Here is a 15078-nt window from a genome sequence, read left to right as displayed (position 1 = left end):
TTAAGGACAGAGACATTCAAAAATACTAAATTTTTTATAATACAAAATTAGGTCAACTCAATATTTTTATTTTAACCCTATAAATACATAATATGGATATTCATAAGTGACTTACTGAAAACTACAAAATGCATGTGCTTTAGGAGAGTTCTACCTGAGATTTATATTTTGTAGAAATTTTATGAAGAAATACTCACATCAAACATTTTATATTATTTCTTCAGGACTCCACTATGTGAAAATTTTTCATCAGACTTTCAAAATAAGTTTACATATATAAAGTTTCTCCCCAGTGAGGCTTCTTTAACATATTTAACAATGTGTGTGGACTGGCCTCTTTCCCACATTACTCACATACATAGAATTTCTCCCCAGTAAGCTCTTGCGTATATGTGACAATCAAAAAATGTGCACAAACTATTCACACATTCCTTACATATATAGGATTAATCTCCAGTGTGAGTTCTTTCATGTTTCTTAAATGCATTGTGCCTGCTAAAAGCTTTTCCACATTGCTTACATACATAGGGTTTCTCCCCAGTGTGAATTCTTTCATGTATTTGACAAGATCTGCGTGTGGTAAAAGCTTTCTCACATTGCTTACATACATAAGGCTTCTCTCCTGTGTGAGTTCTTTCATGTATTTTGCAATCACTGTACCTGTTGAAAGCTTTCCCACATTGCTTACATACATAGGGCTTCTCCCCAGTGTGAAGTCTTTCATGTATTTTACAATATACACGTGTGGTAAATGCTTTCCCACATTGTTTACATACATAAGGTTTCTCCCCAGTGTGTGTTTTTTCATGTCTTCGACAATGAGTATTTCTACTGAAAGCTTTCCCACACTGTTTACATACATAGGGTTTCTCTCCAGTATGAACTCTTTCATGTGTTTGACAATGACATTTCGTGCTGAAAGCTTTTCCACAGTGTGTACATACATAGGGTTTATTGCCAGTATGAAGTTTTTCATGCACTCGACAATTTGTGCGTGTGCTGAAAGCTTTGTCACATTGCTTACATACATAAGGTTTCTTTCCAGTGTGAAGACTTTCATGTATTTGACAATATCTATGTGTGGTAAAAGCTTTCCCACATTGCTTACATACATATGGTTTTTCTCCAATGCAATTTGTTTCATAAATTTGAACATCACTCTGTGTGTCTGTTTGTTTCACATTTCCAGTAGCATCTAGAGTACAAAGGAGTATTTCTTCATACTGATTCCAATCTTTATACTGATAGCATTTCCCTACCTTTTCATTTCTGTAAAGAAAACACAAGACACAACATAATGGGTCTCCATCTTAATGATTTACCAAGACAAGTTCTGTTTTGATCCCTGTAGTAAATTTTCACAATGAATTAACTGAATGCCTTGCAGAATATGTTCAAAACACCCATTCCCAAAAGAGTGGTAATCATTTGGCAATTTTAAAGTTAGTATACTATGAAATACTGAATATTTAGCTTCATTTTCTATATTTGATATATATGAATATCACATATTCATCATTTGATGCTTTTCCTCATATTTCTCTCTCCTCTTTCTCCTTATCTTGTTTGTATGTTCAATCTCTAAACAGTCTTTCTTTCGTCTATCACCTCTACTTATATTAGTCTCTAATTTATGTTTCAGTTTCTTAAATGAGAGAAACCATATCACTTCCATATTGTGTGGTTATTTCACTTAATATTACTGGAGGAAGAACTATCTATTTCTTTTGGCAATAAATATGATATCATTTCTATTTTTCACTGATTATATAGCACATTTCATTTTTCTTTCCATGCTGGGAATGAAACACAGTTCTTAGCACAAAATCTCTTGTTTTCAGAGATTGTCAATGATGATTAAGTTGTTGGGGTTAAACTTCAACGTGCATTTTGCAAAATCTACTTAGCAGACTGCAGGGTTCACAAGAATGCCCAATCACACAGAGCCTATCAACAATTTTCCTAATCCATGCATACAGTGATAGATATCTAAGATGGTTCAATGACTTACTGGTTATAAATTTACCTGCTTTGGGAAAGGGCATGCATGTATGTGCATAATATGAAGATTTTTGACTCTTTTGAGAATATATCCAGGACAACTATGCCCGGACCAACTTTTAGAGACCTTTGTGTACTGATTATTATAGTGACTTTACTTAACATTTCATCAGCCTTATAAGAAGGTTAAGGCAGAATGGACTCAATTCTCTGGAGAATGGCTTGAAAACACACAGTGAAACATAAGCATTTGATTGTATTTTGATTTTTGCCTCAATGTTAGTAATTTTTAGATGCTAAATGTGTTATATTAACATTATACATAAATAGATTTCCTAAAGATAGGTTCTGTAAAAATTCAAAATTTATTCTTTTCATATAATCTGTATGCAACACCTAAATTCAATTACATGTACTTTCATGATTCAGTTGTCAGATTATACATCAATAAGTTGTATACATCTTTGGAGAACATTTTTTACATTAAATTGAATTTGGCCTCATTTTCTTGGTTATCATATTTCTGCTCACACACTGACACTTAAGTAACATTCTTTTTGCTTGTGAGTGCAAATTACCTTAGATATCTCCAGTCACTTTGGTATTCTTTTCCAACTTTCTGCTTTTCCCCAGCTCTTCCTGAATTGTAGACATAGAAATACAAGGACTCATTATATTAATTCAGAAAAATTAATAGATTTCAGTTAGATTCGTGATATAACGGAGCCAGGGCTGAGCAATTCTTCAAAATGTTTTCACATTCTTTGTAATGAAATATCACTGATGAACATAAACAATATTCTCTAATTGTATAAGTGAGAAAGAGATGCCATCCTTACCTATAGCAGTCATGTTCCTAAAGGTTTCCCCCATCACATCCCTGTAGAGCTTCTTTTGGGATGGATTCAGCAAAGCCCACTCCTCACTGGTGAAGCTCACAGCCACATCCTCAAAGGTCACTGCCACCTAAATCACCATACATATATTTCTCAAAGGAAATTCGACACTCACATCCTGAGATGTCTTAACTCCTCTCAAAAAAGTTGAAGTCAGAGCCGAGTAAGTTTGTGCATATCTATAATCCCTGTATCTAGGAAGCTGATGCAGGAGGACTACCCTAAACTAAATTTATGACCAGTGTGGGCTCCACGGTCAGTTGAAGGCCAGCATGAACTACATAGTGAGAACCTAACTCAATAAAAAATAAACAAACCGAACGAAGAATGAATCCTTCTAATCTTAATTCCATGTCTTTCCAGTTGAATATATTCCATAGGTCCCCTGTGCCTAATCACAGACATGTTCTGCTCATTTCTAAAACCAATTTTTTTAACCCCAAACCTGACTTTTCCCATATAGTCTATTTTATAAGAAATCCTAAGCATCAGAGTCCTGAGATTTTCACACACTGTCTCATTGAGAGTGCAAAAGTATAGGTATATTTTCTCCTCTTACTCTGTTCTTCAATTCCAGTACTTTTACACTCACCCCAAAAACTCATCTAACCCTAATTTTCTAAGTAACCCAACTCTCCATATCTATACAGATAATATTTATACCTAAGAGTATATACTATTCATTTTCTTGGTAAACTAGGTGTTTACCTATTCATTTATACTACTGGAAATGGGATTTTATCATAAATTTTGAATGAAACAATAACTTGTGCAACTATTGTTCCCATATTGTTCATTAATTACTATATTTGTAATGTACAGAAGAGCTCTGAAGATATAATTCCACACAAAATTTTGTACATAAATGCTTATATTGCAGATAGTAAAGCTAGGTAATTATTGATAGGCTATCAGAAAAGAATCATGTCCAAGATAGAGTAACTTCTGAGATGAGGTGAACTAGGTCTGTAGCTGAGCCCTGAGGTGAGAGAAATCAGACCACAAGATGGCAGCTTGATGGCCAGTCCCACAAGTAAATTGTTATTTACCACTTGTAAAGAGAAATTCACGGTTGTATCAGAAATAGTACCATGTGGTCAGATAAGCCCAAATAATAATGGAACAAACAAGTGGAAGGATGGCCAGAACATGCTGACCCTTACTCCCACTCCTTTTTAGAATGTCTTTTTCTTTATCATATAGTACCAGTTATAGAAAAACTGAAGGTAGTCATTCCTGTAGATGAATTCTTGCTACATGTCTTTTAGTATAAGAAGAATATTAGCTAAAACTTTGCACTTGTAACCCAATTTAAATCAACTTTAACTTCACCTGAGGCAATGTGTACAATTATTTCACTGTATAAAATACTACTGGACAATGAAATCTTATAAAGATATACATATAAAAAACCTCATGAGCTTGAGTTCTAACCCCCTTTCATGTTCCCTTCTGCTTCAGGACCTTTTCTCATAACTTCCACCTACCCTCCTGCATCTGCTATTCTATTCTTTGCTGATATGAAATATGAACATGGACAACACTCACGAGGTTGAATTGCATTTCACAATAACACTTTAACTTAGTCTTTATAAAAATCTAAAAGAAACAACTGAAACGTCTGAGGAATATTATTAAGAGAATTAATTAAAATGCAGTAGGAACTCTCTACCATAGTATTTAGGCACTAGAAATAAGTATACATGAGGTTGGGGTGTAGCTCAGTGATACAGCACATATACAGTGCTCATCAGTATCTAGGGTCTATAACCAGCATAAAAACAATACACATGAAGCCATTAAGTATAACATAGTAGTGATGAACAGGGACACACTGTGCAAAGAATACAAAAACAACAGTTTTAGCGATATATGGGGCCAGGGTCTCTTTCTAAAGAGGGCATCTTTCCAAAGATGTCTTAACTCCTCTCAAAAAAGTTGAAGTCAGAGCCATGTAAGTTTGTACGTATCTATAATCCCTGTATCTAGGAAGTTGATTCAGGAGGACTACCCTAAGTTTATGACCAGTGTGGGCTCCACAGTCAGTTGAAGGCCAGCAGGAACTACATAGTGAGAACCTAACTCAATAAAAAATAAACAAACTGAACAAAGAATGAATCCTTCTAATCTGATTGTTAGATTGTTCTATGACCTCCATCCCCAAGATGATACTAAATCTTTTATGCTCTATGTCATAATCACAAAAAAAAATCACTGAAACACATTTGTATGCTTTCTGATGTGCACAATCACCATTACCTGAAAAGCACTAAAATAGCAGATACAGATGACACACAAACTCCTGATCAACAAGGTGTGAGACTGGGCAAAGACCTCCAAGACCTACTGAAAATGTAGCACTACACCCCAAATCTCAGTGACTCTTTACACAGTACTCTGTCTGTTCTTGTACTGTCACCTCTGTCCTCACTGCCTGCACTACATTTCAGATGTCACCAGTGTAGCAGCCAGAACAGGCTGCACTGCTACATGTTATACAATGACACCCACATGCAGACATAGACTGAAACGTATTTTGAATTGAAGTCCTGTGCTTTACATTGACTGTGTCACAGGGTATTCCCATTAGCATCTCCAGGACACCAACAGGAAAGGTGTGTCCACAGCGTGTGCTCAGTCAAGAAAAATTAGGATGACTCAGGTATTGCAGTCAATTTGAACTTGTGGAAAATGTAATAAAGGCTCACGGTCATCTAGTCATCCACAGACAAAAATCACTGCAAAGGTAAAAATCTTGGAATTAACCATAGTGGACAGATATGCCTTCAGCTCTTTAATGTCAAAGAAATGGAATTACATGAATAGGTAAACTGGGATAGAAAGGAAGACGTTTACCCAAGGTCCAAACAGTTAGAAAGGTTTCCAAAATCAGCATAATTAGAACTAGGAATACAAGTGCTTTCTCATGAGCCTTGTACATGCTTGATGGCTTGTGTTCCAACTGCTCAGACCTGTCTGGTCAATGAAAATCTCTTATCCCATCCCCTTGTTATGGTGTTGCAAGCCAGACAGTAGGATGAGACTGGGGCACCTGTTAATAATGATATTCATATTCATATTGTTGTCTTCATTCAGTGGCTCTTACGAATCTGATAAATACAACTCTCAAAGCAGGAAACAATATGAAGAGTAATATGTTTTAGAGCACTTTTTGAAGAGTTGAAGTAGACATACTACTAAGGTAAGAAAGGAAAAATGTCATAATCTACCCAAAGAAATTTCAATAGTAAATGTGTTGAAATGTACAGCATATGCCTGATCAAGGCTTGGACTGACATTATTGTGAGCCTTGGATTATTTAAAACTTCTCAATATACTTTATTTATCTGTGTTTGGTGACATATATGTAACATAACACAAAATCATAATAAAATACTAAACATCTCATGCACTTTGTTGAATACACTGCACTAAAAATCATTGCATGTTGACCATTGGGGTCCTGTTGCTGACAGAGGAGAGATATATTACTCATGTCCCTCTTCATGAGCAAGTACTGTGCCATATATCGCTAGTGTGCAAAAAGAGTAAAATAAAAAATGCAAAACACGGTTTACATTGAATAATTTTCCTTTTATTCTTCAATACCGGAAATTTATAAAAGGGCCTAGGGTATGATAAATGGATTACTGTTAGTGAAGATAAATCACAGAATATAGGTATCACATTGAAAGGAGATCTTGCTCAATTGTCCAGGCTGAGTGCTCAAACACTTCCTATCTCAGGCTCCCAAGTGCCTGAGAGCAAAGAGGTGAATAACCATGACTCACTGATTTTTTCTTTACCCAAGCACTGAAATCTTGGTAAATCATGATCAAACAAGAACACCAAATGAAAAAAAAAAAAAAAAAAAAAAAAAAAAAAAAAAAAAAAAAAAACCTGTCTTAGTCATTTTTCTCTCATTGCTGGGACAACATATTTGACACCCAGCAATAAGGTAGGAAAGGTTTATTTAGTCCACAGTTTGTGGAGGTTTCAGTCCATAATCAGCTAGCTCTAAGGTAGAGTGGTACATGGCAGAGGGCAGCTGTTCAGGGCAGCAAAACAGCAAGAGCAACTGTGGCAGCAGAGAGCAAGCAACTCTCCCACTCCTCTATTGTATTCAGGCTCTCTGCCACAGGCCAGGTATAGCACTCATACCCATCCCATAATTCCTGCATTAGATCCTAACTTAATCAGAAATTCTAGAAGGCCGTCACCCCATGACTGCATGAAGCTTTGGGTGGACAACTATACAAACCAGAACAGAACCCAATCTTAAACTGGCATAATGGCTCATGCATATTATCCCAACAGTTAATGGGGTACAAAAACTATTAAAATATCACACACTGTGGGTAACTTATAAAGAAATTTGAGGGTACATTGCTCAGAGCAAATTTCCAGAGTTCAGTTTCTCAAAAAAAAAAAAAAAAAACAAAAACATCGAGCATACCTTGAAATATTTCATGTCTTGGGGTAATCCCTTTCATTCTACTTCAATGCATGTCCACAAAACTTTTTATGCCAAGGCCAGTCTTTTTTTTTTTTTTTTTTTTTTTTTTTGTGCGGAACTGGGGATTGTACTCAGGCCCTTCTGTTTGCTTATTCTACTGAGCTATCTCCCCAGCCCCTAGACAGTTTTCTAATCTCCAATTTTGCCTTAAAAATGATTACATGAGGGCCAGCCAGATAGCTCAGCAGACTAAAGCACCTGCTCAGGCAGAGCTCAGCAGCCAGGGTTCAATCCCTGGCTTGCTGTGCCGGCCCCACCTCAGGGATGTGCTGAGAAGGCGATTGAGACTGGGCATGGTAGCGCGTGCCTGTAATCCCAGTACTTGGGAGGCTGAAAACAGGAGGATCACTAAGAGTCTGATCTACCTAGTGAGACCCTATAGACCTTGTACTAAATACATTTTAAAAAGATGATGACATGAACTGATCAATGATAAGAGATTTTTATCTATTACCCAGTTCTATTCTTTTCTTCAAGATCGTGACTTTTGAACAATTCAAAGATGAAGCAAGCACAGAATTTCTCCTTTGGGCACACCCAAAGAACAATCTCACCTTCAGAAGACCTCTTCAATTTTGTAATTCCTAGTATTGGCACCCTTCATCATGCAAATATTTTACATTTTTTCCATTATCCTTTTACACCCTAAACAGAACTATTGCCTAACTATTGCTATCCCTGCACAAATTCTACTGGGGGCTTCTCCTCCACACAGTACTAGTTTTAAACTGTAGCTCTGAGAGCATTTCAGTATTTAAACAATGTCTATGATTAGGCCAAGCTTTACAGCTATTAATAGAGATGACTCCCCTTTCGACTCATACAGATATGGTGCAATGTCCAAATTTAGGCATTTTTCATCGAGGCTTTAATAGACAGCCCATACTAGAAGTTATCCTTAGCAAGTACACTTCACCCTGCCCTTGATAACACTCTAACATCTGCTCCATCGCTCTCAGAATTCTAAACGCAATGGCAGTTCTCACATAGTCTGTGTGCAGAGGTATCACCTAAATAAATAAGATTAGAAATTTCCTTTGCATTCCTCTGTATGGAACACGTGCGTTCACGGGATGTTCGGCAACTGCTCCACCTGAACCACATCACCACACACCATACTTCTTTCAGTTCTCACGATTTATGCCAACACCGATCATGAGTTTGGATATGACGACATACTCGAAATTTGGAAGATGGCTGTTATTTAAAACACAGAAATTAGAGGTGTTGTGACGATGAGTCTCTGCATCACAGATATTATAAACTTCAGATCCCCCTTGCTGACGGGGGATTCTGATCTCCTGCTGGCAGGTAAAAGAAAGAGGACCTCGCTCACTACAGCTGCACGCAGCTCCGTAACATATCTTTGTCAAGGTCTCCCCAAGCTCCTTTCTCTGCCCAGACTGGTGGACGTACAAGGGCAGCAGTGGTGGTGTCACACTGACAACAGGGTTCTGGGCAGCCAGAACTATTGTTGCCTCAGGTATGGGCAAAAGGAGCAGAGGCTGACTCACTGGATGACCCCTGGGACTGAGCTAAGCACGGAGGCTCAAGCCACCAGAGTTGGTTCTGACTACTTCTCACTGGTCTCGCCAGATTCCACCCCCATTTTAGGGCTCCCATCCCACAACGTCACCATTACGTGGCCTGAGGGTTTCCCAGGTTCTCTCTGAAGCAAGTCACGGCGAATACAAGCCACAAAACGGGGTCTAAAATGCACTCTCCTGCCAGTATTGCGCTCTAGACACACAACTGACGCCATAACACAGGAAGAGACCGCCTACCTTGGCCCACCTGATTGGACAGTTCTTTTAGCCCGCCCCTCAATCACTGATTGGCTCCTGCTCTATTGCCCTCCCTCGGAGCCAAGGGTAGGCAGGAAGACAAACCCCTCCCTGCAGGAGTGAATTTGTAATGAAAGACTTTAGTATAGAGACTCGTGGACTAGCCTGTCTTGTACAATGGGGATCTCACTCGCCCTCGGGGATACTTGCATTGAAGAGCTTTACCACTACCTTTTCAGTGCTGCACCTGTTTTCTTAAGGGACTCAGTGGGCTCTTCCTGTAAATGTATTCGCAAATGTGTTCGGAAGGTTTTATGTTCTGTATCCTAGGGAAAAATCAATCCTCTGATTTCAAGAAACACACTGAACCCAGGGATGGTCAGGACACAGTGTTATAGAGAGAAGGGACGCTAGGTGAATATTTTGGAGTGGTGCAGCAGGCTTCATTTCAAGATTGTGACATTTACCTCTATTCATTGTCAGCCTATATTAATATATCTCCACAAAAGCAGTACAATTACTGTGTAAATGAAGAAACTGGAGTTAAATGATAGCAATGATCTACAAAGAGTAAAGATGAAAAAAAGAAAAAGACAGTCCCCGGCGGTACCGCCCCCAAGGTGCGTGGAGACCGCGATTGAGACTAGGTGTGGTGGCGCCCACCTGATATCCCAACTCTTGTGAGGCTGAAAACAGAAGAATCACTACGGAGTGAGACCCTGTAGAACCTGTACTAAATACATTTAAAAAAAAAAATCATAGTTTAGTAACATCTAAAGAAAGACAGGTCTCAAGGTAAAGATACAATGCCTAGGCTTTGTACCTCCTAAAGGAATAAATAGTAACTTGAACATATAATTACTGCTACCTCCTCCACTAAATCCCGATAGGCATCAGTCACCCAGGTCAGTGACCAGATGAGCTGAACTCATCATCCCTTCCACCCAATGTCTTTGCTCTTTCCATGTATGCTCGCTACATGACTTGTTTGCCTGCAGATTAATATTAGGTAAGCAGCTAAAATTCTGCATGTTGATTGTAGTTTGGCCCACAATGTAACCACAGTGTGACTGCTGTATAATTTACCCCTGACAATGGGCCCCCATGGGCACCACCATACTAGGGGCCACTCCTGAAATTCCAAGAGCTATTCTTTTTACCTTAGTCCCAAGAAAAATTTTCTAACATCTTTTGGTTTGCAACTTCATTTTTCAATGTTGTAAGCCCACAAACTTCGTGCATTTGACATCTAACAGGGCAGAAGTTATATTTCTCCTGTATAAATTTGAATATAAAATGTCTTGTAAAGGCCATGTACACAGGCTTGTTTTTGCACTGCTTGGTTGTTGTGAATTTAACATTTCTTTGCATTTTCTGACCTCCTCAGTCTAGCAACTTGCAGATCAATTGGAAGAAGGTCATTGTGGTCATGCTTTAGCACAGTAACCATTCATAACCCTCTTTTGTTACTGCTTCCTGGATGCCACAGGTGACCAGTTTTCCACTACCACAGCAATCCATAATTCCAATTTTAGATAATCCAATTTTAGTTCAGCTCTATTCTCTTTTTTTCTTTCTTTCTTTCTTTCTTTCTTTCTTTCTTTCTTTCTTTTTGACAGAGTCTCACTATGGAGTTCAGGCTGGCCTTGAGCTCACTTTGTAGCACACGCTGGTCTAGAACTCTCAATGATCCTCCTGCCTCAGCTGCCTGGTGCTGGGATTACACACATCCACCACCATGTCCAGCTTCTTTTCTTTTCATATCTTCTCCCTTTTTTATTTTTATTTTATTTCTGGTATCGGATATTGAACTCATGACCTCCCACTTGCCAGGCCAGGAGCTATGCCTCTGAGCTATATCCCCAGCCTTTTTATTTTATTTTATGTATGTATTTATTTATTTTTGGTGGTACCAAGGATCAAGCTCAGGACCTTGCACTTTCCAGGCAAGTACTTATTCTACTGAGCTATCTCACCCAGCCTTCTTTTTATTTTTAAAAACATGGTCTCACTTTGTAGTTCTGGTTGGCCTTGAACTATGTAGCATAGGATGTCCTTGAAAATACAGCGATCCTCCTCCATCAGCCTCTTGTGTATTGAGAATAGAAGCAGGCACTATCTGGCTCTATCTTTTCTCTTTCTCACTTTCAACTTTTATTCCTTCTTTTTGTTGGCAATGGTATTTAATACAGATTCTTGCATGTGTCCAGAAAACTTTCTACAGCTATGCTACAGTGCTAGGCCTCAGTTTTTTCTAGGTAAAAACCATAAGATTTGAATACTGCACTTTTTTTTTTACATTCATCTTTATAATAAAGCCTGTCCTAGAGTCATGACAGGCCAAACTCACCAGATCTCTCATTTCTTTCTCACTGGTTTTTGTTCTTCATTATCTATAAACTCTCTCTAGTTCTAAGCTCATAATATTGATGTTCAATCAAATTTTAATCATATTCCTATCTGTGACATAACCCATTGCTGTACTAGACTGGTCTGGTGTCTCAAACCCATAAGAGATAGAAATACAGTTTCTGATCCCCTAAGCTCCAATTTAATTATATGTTAATTTTCCCTTTAAGGGAAGGGCAATTAATGAACCCGTATTACATGTACCTCATGTCTATTTCCTCATATTTCATATAATATTCATAATTCTGATATCCTTTAAAATTAAGAACTCATGTGTTTGAAGCTGTGAAGACCATATCTATTAATATGCATCAGGCAAGAATAAGAAACCAGTAAGACTACATTCAGGCACACAGACAGGATCAGTAACATGTTTTGGTGAAGATATGGAGAATATCCATAAAGTCATATTGCAAATGTAAAGAGTGAATCATGTTGGAAAAGTTCTATAGTTTCTGCAACAATAAAATACACAGTTTTGGTCAGTTCATTTCTGAATCTAAACACAGTACTTCACACTTAATAAGGTACCAAAAAAAAGTATCTTCTGGCTCTTTTTTAAATGGTGATACCTTTCTTGCTGACACAGTTCTGAGATCATACACAGCATCACTTTTTTTTTTCTTTCGGTCTTTTTGAGACAGTTACTCACTATGCATTTCAAGCAGCCTTTCTCACTTTGTAGCCCAGGCTGGTCTCAATATCCCAACAATCTTTCCGGCTCAGCCTCCTGAGGGCTGAGATTACTGCCAGGTGCAACCACACCTGAACAACATCACATATTAAGAGACTGAGGAGGCACTCAGATAGGTCAGTGGATTAAAGCACCTGCTTAGGCAGACACAGGAGCCAGGGGTCCCATCCCCCAGTATACCATGCAGGCTATGTCCCTGGCGTACACTGAGACCTCAAGTGAGACTGGGTGTGGTGGCGCACACCTGTAATACCAGCGCTTGGGAGGATGAAAACAGGAGAATCAGGAGCCTGATTTATGTAGTGAGACCCTGTAGACCCTGTAATAATACGTTTTATAAAAGAGAGAGAGAGTCTGAGGACTGAGAATGAGGACTGAGTGTGTGTGTGTGTCTGTGTGTGCACATATTGTAGTCTTTCTTCTGATTAGTCAATAATATGGAAGCTTACTAACCTAATGTGTCTACGTTTAATTATATTCTAAATGAACCAATTACACAGATAGACTCCATTCCTTTAGTATCTCCTAGGAGATCAGATTTCAACATGCTCTTCGAATGGCACACTTACTGTACAAAGAATAAAAGTTCACATGATACCCATTCATTCTTTTCCAGGACATACAAAAGATATGGAGACATACTTCAACACTATTTTGCACATGACTGTTTATTGCTCATGAAAGCTAACAAGTACTATCACTTTAAATGTCTATCGATTACTGAATGATCAATAATTTAAGGTACTTGTGTAATAGCATTTTAGACAACCATTAAAAGAAATGACATTTTAATTCAAACAAAAATCTTAGAAATATGCTTAAAAGACAGCAACAGAGGCAAGGGTTGAATTATGCACCTCATATGAAATGGCAAGATTATCCCTAGGATGATGGGGCCTGTCAGAGGAGTTTAAGAACACAAGTCTGTGGCAGGTGGACCAACCACAACCCCAAGACCTAGCACAAAAGCCAGATCTGGGACACACTGGTGCACACATGTCAGTGAGCCCAGCAATATGGAAGTGTCTGAAGCAGCAGCAAGGAGCCAGCAGTTGGGCTCTGAAGAGCTCCACCAACAGTAGAGCAGTCCTAGTCCCCCTCTTCAGATGCCAATGGCAACTCCATACCCAGGACATTTCTTGGATTAAACACTGACACTATCACAGAACTGTACCAACCAGAGGTCTTTTACTACCCTTATTCTCCCTTGCAGAAGGATAAAATCATTCCACTAAGGGGAAAAATCACTGCATAAAAGTAAAAGATATATGTATGATTTTGTTATATAGTTTTAGAGTTTGCTCTTGTAGTCAGGGGTAGCAGGTTAATGGTTACAATAGTCAATCAGTAGTGAAGCTGTACTTTAAATTATTGCTATTACTGTCTAATTTAGTCAGGATGTCATAAATGTTATGTGTAGTTTTTCTCCCCTGCATGATAATACTGCGATTGTATGGGGTCATAATCACGACCACAGCCCAATACCAAAGGGTTGGGAGCTGAGCCAAATAGTAATTTTGCATCCTTTACAAATTGGGAAGATAGGGTCTTCAGGTAGCTATGAAGAACCACCTACATCTAGAGGACGTCCTTGAAGAAAAGACATCTTCTAGGACAACCTGAATACTAGCAACAAAGCTATATATCATAAGAAATCAACAAGCATCAACATGGAAAACAAAATAAAAGAAAAAATAGAAAATGACAAGATATAAATGCAAAATGCAACCCCCAGCCCACCCAGGACAAGCCCAGAATTCAATGAGATAGATGAAATTGGAAGCTAAATTGCACAAATTTTTGAAATGATAGCAACAGAAGTGGGAAAAGAAGTGGGAAGTGCTATATAGACAATAATCTCTCAAGTACATAAACAAATGATGCTTAAAATTAAACATATTAGAGAATACACAGATAAAAGCATATAAGAGCTCAGAAAAATGATGGAAACAAAAAATGCCCAACATAGGAAAGAAATGGATCCATTAAACAGATCCACCCAGAAATCCAACAGATGAAACCCTCTATTGAAACTATATGCAGTGGATTGAATGAAGGAGAGGATAGAATTTCAGATCTTGAAGACAAAATTATAGCTACTGATCATGAAAAGAAAGATATCTTAAAAATAGCAGGAAGGCCAGATGTGGTGGTGCATGCCTGCAATCTCAGGACTTGGGAGGCTAAAGCAGGAGGATTATTGAAAGTTCAAGAGCAGCCTGGCTAAAAGTGAGTTCAAGGTGAGCCTGAGCTACATAGTGCGACCCTCTCTCAAAAAAGCAAAACAAACTAACAAAAAAATTAAAAAACATAGCAAGAGACCATGAAAAACCAATCCAACAGCTACAAGATAAAGCAAAGAAAAGCAACATAAGATTGACTGAAGTCGATGGCAAGCTGTTCATAAAAATAATGGCAAAAAAATAATAGCAGAAAACTTCACAAGTGTGGATAAAGAATTTGATATGCAAATAAGTAATGCTGGGGCCAGGGAGATAGCTCAGTAGAATAAGCGCTTGCCTGTCAAGCACAAGAGCCTGAGTTCAATCCCTGGTTCTGAAAAAAAAAGACATAGCCTGGCAAATAAGTAATGCATATAGAACGCCAAACAGCCCTGATAAAAATAAAACCATATCAAGACATAATAATAAAGATTCCAGAAATTACACACACGAACAGAATATTAAAAGTTGTCAGACAAAAAAGCAGATCATCTATAAAGGCAAGTCTATCTGAATCATGACACAATTTCAACACAAACCCTCAAGTCAAGAAGAG

General features: G+C 38.1%; 1 protein-coding gene across 1 annotated transcript; it reads right to left on the bottom strand.

The window, feature by feature from the left end:
• Positions 1-205: 205 nt before the first annotated feature.
• Positions 206-9168, bottom strand: LOC101583806 (zinc finger protein 791-like). The gene is made up of 4 exons (XM_023721253.1): positions 9050-9168; positions 2841-2967; positions 2580-2640; positions 206-1269 (listed from the first exon to the last, which is right to left on the bottom strand). Exons 1-4 carry the CDS (start codon positions 9050-9052, stop codon positions 447-449), a joined length of 1014 nt encoding a protein of 337 aa, XP_023577021.1. The 5' UTR covers positions 9053-9168; the 3' UTR covers positions 206-446.
• Between the last annotated feature and the right edge of the window lie 5910 nt (positions 9169-15078).

The sequence above is a fragment of the Octodon degus genome, unplaced genomic scaffold (assembly GCF_000260255.1).
Source record: "Octodon degus isolate 3935 unplaced genomic scaffold, OctDeg1.0 scaffold00081, whole genome shotgun sequence".
Lineage (NCBI taxonomy): Eukaryota > Metazoa > Chordata > Mammalia > Rodentia > Octodontidae > Octodon > Octodon degus.
Note: the sequence above shows the minus strand (reverse complement) of the source record. Positions and strands in the feature narration are given on the sequence as shown.

Coding starts and splice junctions, on each gene's coding strand:
- LOC101583806 (XM_023721253.1), bottom strand. Junction 2,641..2,840: donor TAGGAACATGACTGCTATAG/GTAAGGATGGCA, acceptor TCTACAATTCAG/GAAGAGCTGGGGAAAAGCAG. Junction 1,270..2,579: donor AGTGACTGGAGATATCTAAG/GTAATTTGCACT, acceptor TTTTCTTTACAG/AAATGAAAAGGTAGGGAAAT.